The 9,091-nt window shown below is 41.9% G+C and overlaps 1 protein-coding gene across 1 annotated transcript in view; it reads left to right on the top strand.

Moving 5' to 3' along the window:
• The window catches only part of LOC132818229 (mitogen-activated protein kinase 4-like), a 51,871-nt gene extending 45,509 nt beyond the window's left edge, over positions 1-6,362 (top strand). Inside the window, exons 4-5 of the mRNA XM_060829012.1 lie at positions 2,943-3,144; positions 5,681-6,362. Of these exons, the coding sequence (XP_060684995.1) occupies positions 2,943-3,144; positions 5,681-6,362 (884 nt within the window). The remainder of the gene's footprint in view (positions 1-2,942; positions 3,145-5,680) is intronic.
• The last annotated feature ends 2,729 nt before the right edge of the window (positions 6,363-9,091 follow it).

Genomic DNA, 9,091 nt, shown 5'->3' on the forward strand with positions numbered 1-9,091 from the left:
GATATTTCCCTCATCACCCCAATCTGTGTTCCGTGAAGACCATTCCCTCCGTGACTCTCTTGTCACGTCCACACCAGCCCACCCTCTCCTCCAGGCACCTTCCCCTGTTACCGCAAAAATAGCAAAACTGCGCTCACACCTCTCCCCTCACCTCCATCCATCCATCAGAGATTTACCTGCACTTCCACACATGTTATTTACTGTATCCGTTGCTCCCGATTTGGTCTCCTCTATGTTAAACATAGAACATTACAGAGTAGTACAGGGCCTTTGGCCATTGCTGTTGCACAAACATTGGGGTGGCAGGACGCCTACTTGCGGAATGCTTCAGAGAACATCGCTGGGACACAAGCATGAAGCAACCCCACTGCCCTGTGGCCGAACACTTTAACTCCTCCAAGGACATGCAGGTCCTGGGCCTCCTCCATTGCCAAACCCTTACCACCCACTACCTGGAGGAAGAATGCCTCATCTTCTGCCTTGGGACCCTCCAACCACATGGAATCAATGTGGATTTCACCAGTCTCCTCATTTCACCTCCCTCCACCTTATCCCAGATCCAACCTTCTAACTCAGCATCACCCTCTTGACCTGCCCTACCTGTCCATCTTCCTTCCCACCTATCCACCCCATCCTCCTCTCTGACCTATCACCTTCATTCCCACCTCCATCTACCTATCGTACTTTCAGCTACCATCCCCCCCAGCCCCACCCCCCCCTCCCACTTATCTCTCAGCCCCCTTGGCCCTACAGCCTCATTCCTGATGAAGAGCTTATGCCTGGAACATCGATTCTCCTGCTCCTCACATGCTGCCTGACTGACTGTGCTTTTCCAGCTTACACTCTGATCTCCAGCACCTGCAGTCCTCACTTTCTCCTATGCTATAGTCCACAATTGTACGATGCCATACCAATATTTGGTGCATTAACATAATGAAATCTCCCAAAGCTACTTAAGAGCATATTGGATAATATGATGAAACATTTGGTGCAAGAGGTAGTTTTTAAGGAGTCTTAAAAGAAGAAAGTGAGGTAGAAAGACAGAGAGATATAGGGAGAGTATTCCAGAGCTTGGCTCAGGTAACTGAAGATACAGTCACGTTGATGGAATGTTTAAAATTGATAATGAAATGAGACCAGAATTAGAGGAGTACTGATATCCCGGAAGGTTGTGGGCTTGGAGGAGATTACATGAATAAGAAGGGGCAAGGCTATGGAGTGATTCAAAACCTTTGAGAAGTTTTAAATGAAGGCATTGCTTTCCAGGAGCCAGTGTAGGTCAGGGAACACAGGAATGAGACTTGTCTGGTGATTAAGTTTTGTCAACAGGGTTTTGAATAATGTCAAATTTATGGAGGATAGAATGTATAAGGCCAACCAGAAGTGCATTGGAATAGTCAAATCAAAGGATAACATTGACAGAGATAACAGTATCAGCAGCAGCTGAGCTGAGACAGTTCAGGGATGTCACCAGTGTGGAAACAGTGATGCTGGGAGTATGATGTTGAAAACTCATCATGGGCTCAGATGTGTCAGCAAGGTATAACAGGCTGGCTTAATCTCAGAGGCTTTTTATTCATTTATGGAATGAGAAGCATTACCAGCTAGGCCAGCATTTAATGCCCATCCCTTATAACCTTTGAGATGCTGCAGATAAGCTGTGTTCTGGAAGTACAGCAGTCCAGTGCTGTTAGGGAGGTAGTTCCAGGTTTTGGTCCAACAGCAGTGATGTAGTTCCTTGTCAGGATATTGTGCAACTTGGGGAGAACTTATAGGTGATGGTGTTCCCATGTATACTCTGTCCTTTCCTCTAGATGGCAGTTTGTGATTTTGAAAGATGCTGTCAAAGTACCCTTGATGAGTTACTTCAGAATTGTCATTGTGGGATAGGGTATAAATATTAAAGGGGGTAGATGGTGTGCCAGTCAATGGGTTACTTTGTCCTGAATTATATCACATTTTTTGAGAGTGCATGCCATGCACCCATCCACGCAAGTAGGGCTGAATTACTGACTTCAGAATTCCTTGCCTTTTACCTACTTTAGTCAGTACTGTCATTATTTGGTTTGACCAATTCAGTTTCTGTCAATGATAGTTCATTGGACATTGATATTAGGAGTGTTCTGCAGTGGCAATATAATTCAATGTTAAGGGGAGGTTGTTAGTTTCTCTCTTGTTGGATAAACTCATTGGCATTCATCACAATTGTTGGCATTCATCACAATTGTTACATACTACTTAGTGGATATTGTCCAGCTGCATATATATGTGGACTACATCAATATCTGAAGAGTCATGAATGATGCTGAACATTGTGAAATCATTGGTGAGCATTCTCACTTCAGACCAAATTTATTTAAGTCCTACTTCAGTGTTACAGTTTGTAACCTTGCAGGTAGTACAGCAGTTCATATAAACACTGAACTGAGCCCCTTCCTCTTGTTCAGGTAAGTGATCCAACTAGACTGAAGAATTTGGCATTCCTGGTATCCCAGCCTCAGCTAAAACAGATTACCTGGTCAATATTTCATTGCTGTTGGTATCTGCGGAATACAACATTTTTCATGCATATTAACAGTGGATACACTTCAGAAGTAATTCATTGGGAACCCTAAAAACATGGAAGTTGCTTTATGAAGGTGAACTGATTCTGGAAGGGTAAATTTTCCTTTATTCACTATTTCTTCAAAAAGTATCATATGTGCAATGCAGGGGTCCACACAGATCAAAACAAATCATACATAAAATCCACCACAGAAGATCTCTGTTGAGCAACAAGAATATAACTGGAGCACTTTTATTCAACCAGTGTATGCTCAAATACTGAGTAAGTATGACTTGCATGTTATCACTTATTAGTATAGAGGCTAAGGGAGTGAAATTGTGTTGAGGCAACCAATTGTTTGTTTGTAAAAGTAACCAATATTATCTGCTTGCCACAGCCATTGATTTCCTGGAAAAGATCTTGACATTTAACTCTATGGATCGATTGACCGCTGAGGAAGGCCTAGCACATCTCTTTATGAGCCCTTATTCCTGCCCGCAGGATGAACCAGTATCCCAGCATCCTTTCAGGATTGAAGATGAGATAGATGACATACTGTTGATGGAAGCAAGTGAGAACCAGATGTCGAACTGGGAGAGGTACTACTGTTGATTAGTAGAAATTATGTTCTGCCAAATGTACAACGAAATTAATCTGATACTTTAGAACCAATTCTTTCTATGGAATGTACTGTTCAAATCAGAACACACTTTACCTCAAGTATATGTTGCCCTTGAATCTCAAACTCTCTGCACAAACAATTCTGAGCCCCTGAAGGATTTGGTAACTGGTGATAATCTGCCCCTGTAAGAAGATAGAAAATCCTCCATTTATTTCTCCTCTGCTGACCATATCAATAATGGTTCTGAGCAAAGTTATCCAAAATTCTTAGTAGGTTACATTTGAGTATAATACCTAATTTTACAAATCATAAAAACTCTCGGATTCAATTCCTCCTCCTTATCCTTGACTCCTACACCATCTACACTGTGACCTGGTAGCTCTAAAGTCCTCCTCTTTTACTTAAAGGAATATATAAATTTATCAGCTTGTCTTTCAACTTCTAACTTGGATAATTCCTTTGGAAAATTCCAAGTAGATAAAGGTGAATTCAGGTCCAGATGCCATGTTCTTCATAGACACAAACAACTGCTAAATAAATGAATGCAAGAGCAAGCAAGTTATAGCTAGCTATACCTACAGACCTGGACCCCACAACTGAAGTCAGCTATAGGGGTGGACAGAAGGGGTGAGACAGCTAGGGCAGAAGGAATGGGATAGAGGAATTATTAGTCTCCATCCTCTGGCTATCATGATTGTGGGGAATGCTTAATGGACCTGCTGCCCTTTTCTCTGCCATTCAGATTTTCTGTATTTGGGGCAAAAGCAATACTTATTGAAATTGAAACAGCAGGAATAAATTCCCTGCTATGGGCCGGGAGGGGGTGGGTTTGGGGAAACCAACATAAGGAAATAGAAGATAAGTTACATAAATTCAAGTTGCAGTAATGTTATTTGTGTCGCGCTGACAATGTAAGTCATATAACCTTTGAAATAATGGTGGTATTGACCAAAGTAGGACTTACAGCAACAATGTTGTAATATGTTCTTTCATAAGGTACCTTGATTGAATCTTAATGGGGTCTGACGACATGGGCTATGTGTGGCAGAATCAGATGAGAAATCTAGCGAGGGCTGTCTACATCAGAAACAATTTATGCCACCTTTTACACTTCTCACACGTTGCAAAATATGTTTTTTATTTGGCAACGGCGAGTTACCAATGAAGGGGGATTGTTGCTTGTTAAACACCTCAGTGACATTTGACTCACCTAATTAATAATCTGCTTTCTAAGTTACCAAACACATCAGATAAGATAGATGTTAAGAAATCATGACACGGAAACTAGTGTGTGTACCTGGTAGATTCAGCTCACCCCATACTCTGAATGACCTCTACAATGTACACAAGATAACAACATCTCAGCCCACTTTCTGTTGGCAATTCAGAGGTATTTACATGCAGTGTCTAAATGCCAGTTTCTAAGTTCCACCCAAGGCATATCTCTGATCCACTTTCAGTTTGTGTTGTACTTCGGTCTGCACTGGCAACTGTCATGGTAATGCTGCAGCAAGGGCATTGTGCACTCAGGGGACACACTCAGTTCATTGACTGGACTGAGCTGTATCTCTTTGTTTGGTGTCATAACACTCACTGTGAGCTTACCTGGACTCTCACTTCATCTTTGTGTTTTCTTTATGCACTTTGTCCCCTCACCCATAATTCTAGGCTCATTTTACTTCTGTCTTGCTTTGCCATTTAGAGCAAACAGAAAGGAAGGAAGCTTGTCACATTTATCAGCATGCCCCAGTCAGGTAAATGGGGGAATAGCCTTCCCATGAGGATTCCTGGCATAATAAATCTCCTGATGAAAGAGCAGCGCTCTGAAAGCTAGTGCTTCCAAATAAACCTGTTGGAATATAACCTGGTGTTATGTGATTTGTCCATGCCAATTTAGTTGACTTTAGCAGATAACAGCAAGATATAGTTGGTATTCATGCCCTTGGGATTTAGAGGAAAATCAAGACTTACTCCAGATTGAAGTGCATTGATCCCTGCCAAGTGAGAATGTTGGACAATAGGTGAGAACAGAAAAAGGCTCAGGCTGTGATGACCTCCACAATTAAATAGATTCTCTCTATCCATTGTACATGACTGGCTATGAAATCACAATGTCAGAAGGCTCGTGGATGTACAATGCCAAAGCTTGATCTTTGTGCTGTATCGTTAACAGGGTTGAACTTTACTTTGAGGTTAGCAAAGGCTGTGTATTTGCTTACACAACATCCTGACAGAATTACTAAACAATAATAGCTACTATGCAATTATTCCTAGTTTTAGAACAGTTTTGATGGAAGCTCAGAAACCTCTCCCTGATGTGAACACATCTAATTAAAGAAAAGTATTTGAAAAGTGCAATCTAAAATTTACCAAGTATGAATCAAAAGCTACAACAGAAGTGCATTTGCTCTTGACAGTGATTTGCTGAAGTAAAACATGGTCTGAAGCAATAAGCTACATGTTATTCCTGCTGTTTTTCTTTGACAATTTTACAACCAACAATTTTGTTGCAGATATCATGACAGCCTCTCTTCTGACTTTGAGCTGCTCCGAGACAAATACGGTGACATGGACGAAGCCCAACGTGATCCTCGTGCTACATTGAAAGCCGTTGCAGAGGATGTGCAGGTTGACCCTCGGAAATATTCGCAGAGCAGCTCTGAGCGACTCCTGGAGCAGTCCCACTCCTCCATGGATCGGATGTGTGAAGTTGACTATGGACGGTCTTGTGATTATAAAATCGGGTCACCCTCCTATCTGGATCGACTATTGTGGAGGGACAACAAACCACATCATTACTCAGAGCCCAAGCTCATTCTGGATTTATCTCATAGGAAAAGAACTGCGACCGCCTCCTGTGTGGCCGTCTCACTGGATGAAGGGAAATCGGACCTCCTTTTGAAGGTCTCAGACTGTAAGAATGGGAGTCCTTTCAAAATTGATTGCTCTAGCTCACTGCCAAATATTCAGGAAAGGAGTCAGCCATCATCCCCTCGCACCTTGGCATCTTCAGAAATATCAAATGGAGGGGGTTCCCAATTTGATTTTGATGTCTTCATATCTAGAGCCTTAAAGCTTTGTGGGAAGCAAGAAGAAATAGCTGATAGTAAATTGAATGATTTGAATGGCACCTGCATGCCAGAACATACCAATGAAATTGTTCAGGCAGAAGTCAATGAAAAGGAGAGATGGTAGAAAAATATTACAACATCTCAGTAGGAGTTTTACTTTGTAAGGATGGTGTTTCAGCAATGTAACACATATAGGGTTTGCTGACCTGTAAAGCCTTGGGGGAGGTTTACAGCCTAGGATTAGTCCTTCATCAGTTTGAAAGATAGCTACAGAAAATACTGATAGCCTGGTAACCATTTGACATTATAACAGTATTTCAGTTAACAATTCAAAGCTTACATTATTTTTCCGTATTCTCAGTCAATGGACCTGCCACAATGTGTAACTAGTTTTAACTGTCCTGCCTGAAAGACCAATGACTCTGAAGTGACACAGACTTGGATTTTACTGTATTCACTGATCCTAACCAAAAGGTCACCAGGGATCTCTCCCACCAAACGCTCACAGCTAATTTACGCTGGAAATAGCATTAATTGACAGAGGTAGAGAATTCTGCCCGCATTACTAATTAGAAGACCTACCCGAGAGATGCAAACCAATTGGAGGCATGGTTAGTAAGTTTGCAGATGACACCAAAATTGATGGTATAATGGACATACTGAGAGATTTTGCTGAATTGGTTCAGTGGGCTGAAATTTGGATAAATTAATACCATAATTGCATTTTGGTAATACAAACAAGGGTGAGACTTATATAATAGGATGGATATTATTAAATTGGAGAAGGTTCAGAAAAGATTTACCAGGATGTTGCTGGGAATGGAGGGTTTGAGATATAAAAATAGACTGGAAAGATTGGAACATTTTTCACTGAAGTATAGGAGATTGAGGGGTGACTTTATTGAGGTCTGTAAAATCATGAGGAGCAAAGACAAGGTGAGTGACAAGGGCCTTTCCTCTAGGATCGGGTTTATCAAAACTAAGAGCTACAAGGTGAGTGGAGAAAATTTTAAAAAGGCATGAGGGGCAACTTTTTAAATTCAGGTTGGTTCATGTGTGGACTGAACTGCCAGAGAAAGTGGTGGATGCAGGTCCAGTTACAATGTGTAAAAGACATTTGGATCAGAGCATGAGTAGGAAAGATTTGGAGGGATATGGGTGAAGTGCAGGCAGATGGGGCTAGTTTAATTTGGGAGCATGGTCAGATTGGAACTGGCTGAAATGAAGGGTCTGTTTCCATGCTTTATGTCTCTGTGAACTCTGTCCAGACCCTTCATGATTTTGAATGACTATTAAATCTCCTATCAATTTGCTCTTCTCCAAAGAAATTGGTCCCAACTTTTCTAAATGTTCTATATAACTGAAGTCCCTCTTCCCTGAAAGTTTTTGTGAATATTTTCTGCACTCTGTCCAAAATCTTCAGTTCCTTTCTAAAGCATGGAGTTCAGAACTGGACACAGATCTCCAGTTGAGGCTGAATCAGTGTTTCATACAGGTTTAACATAATATGCTTTTGTACTTTATATCCGTATTGCTAAAACTCAGGATGATGTATGCTCCATTAACCATGCACCCACCCTGTCCTGCTACCTTCATTGACTGATAACAGGCCCCATTGCTTGAACAGAATCCCTTTTAGAACTGTAGAATTCACTTTATGTTGGGGTGAATTTTACAAGTGGGTGCATTGCTCATCCCGAGGTAGAAGGTTGATTGGCAATTTGCAAATTTGTAAAAGATTGCCCTACAATAATAATATGCAAGGGGCAGTCTTTAAAAGACAGAAAGTTCCACCTTTTGAAAACTGATTCTTCCCAGCAGCAGTAGTAATTATTGCTGGGGAAATCTGGTACAGACTGAAAGGTAAGTCTGGAGTTTCTGGTGTAGGACAGAAGAGGCTGAATTATGTCTGCAAAAATGAGCTTCCAGTTCTCTGTCACTTCAACACACCATCGTGTGACCTGGTCAATATCTCTGTCTGTGGCTTGCTGTAGTGCTCCAACATAGCTCAGCACATGCTGGAAGAGCAGCATCTCATTTTCTGCCTGTAAACTCTGCAGCCTTCTGGACTCCATATAGAGTTCAATATTTTTACCTCTCCCATGTCTTTACCGTAAAGCCCCCATACACAGCCATTGTAATCACACGGGCTGCGACCACACACAACCCATTGCCAGTTACTAATAGCCCACACTAACAGCTATTCGTTCTCCCAGGCTGACTTTTCCTGATGAAAAGCTCATGCTCGAAAGTCAACTTTCCTACTTCTCAGGTGCTGCCTGACTGGCCGTGCTTTTCCAGCATCACACGTTTTTGACTCTGATCTCCAGCATCTGCAGTCCTCACCATCTCCTCCCTGATTTTTACCCTTTGTCTGTCCAACTGTTTTTCTCTCTCTCTCTTTGGGCTCTATTGCCACCATCCCCTCCTACTTCTGCATAAATCCCAACCTTTTCCTAGCTACCATCGGTTCTGAAGAAGAATCACTGGACCCGAAATGTTAACTCTGATTTCTCTCTACAGATCTTAGCCAGATTTGCTAAGACTTTCTAGCAAATTCTGTTTTTGTTTGTGGCTATGCATGGTTTAGAAGTCTGATGGGGAGAAGGCATAAAAGTAGGAGGGAGTCCCATGTTGAGAACAGGGAGCTCCCAAAGGTTGCCCAAAGCAGACCATCCCATTTCCTTCCCCACTTTTGCCCTGAGGAGCTAAGATTGGCCACTTTCCTTCCACTTTCTCCAGAACAGTTAATTTACTTTGGTTAATGAGCTCAGTTTCAAATTTCTCCTGCTGCAAATCTGAAACAAATTTTGGAAATTCCGAAGCCACAGCCCAAAGTTACTGATCAGTAAA

This window comes from Hemiscyllium ocellatum, chromosome 1 (assembly GCF_020745735.1).
Source record: "Hemiscyllium ocellatum isolate sHemOce1 chromosome 1, sHemOce1.pat.X.cur, whole genome shotgun sequence".
In the NCBI taxonomy this organism is placed as follows: Eukaryota; Metazoa; Chordata; class Chondrichthyes; order Orectolobiformes; family Hemiscylliidae; genus Hemiscyllium; species Hemiscyllium ocellatum.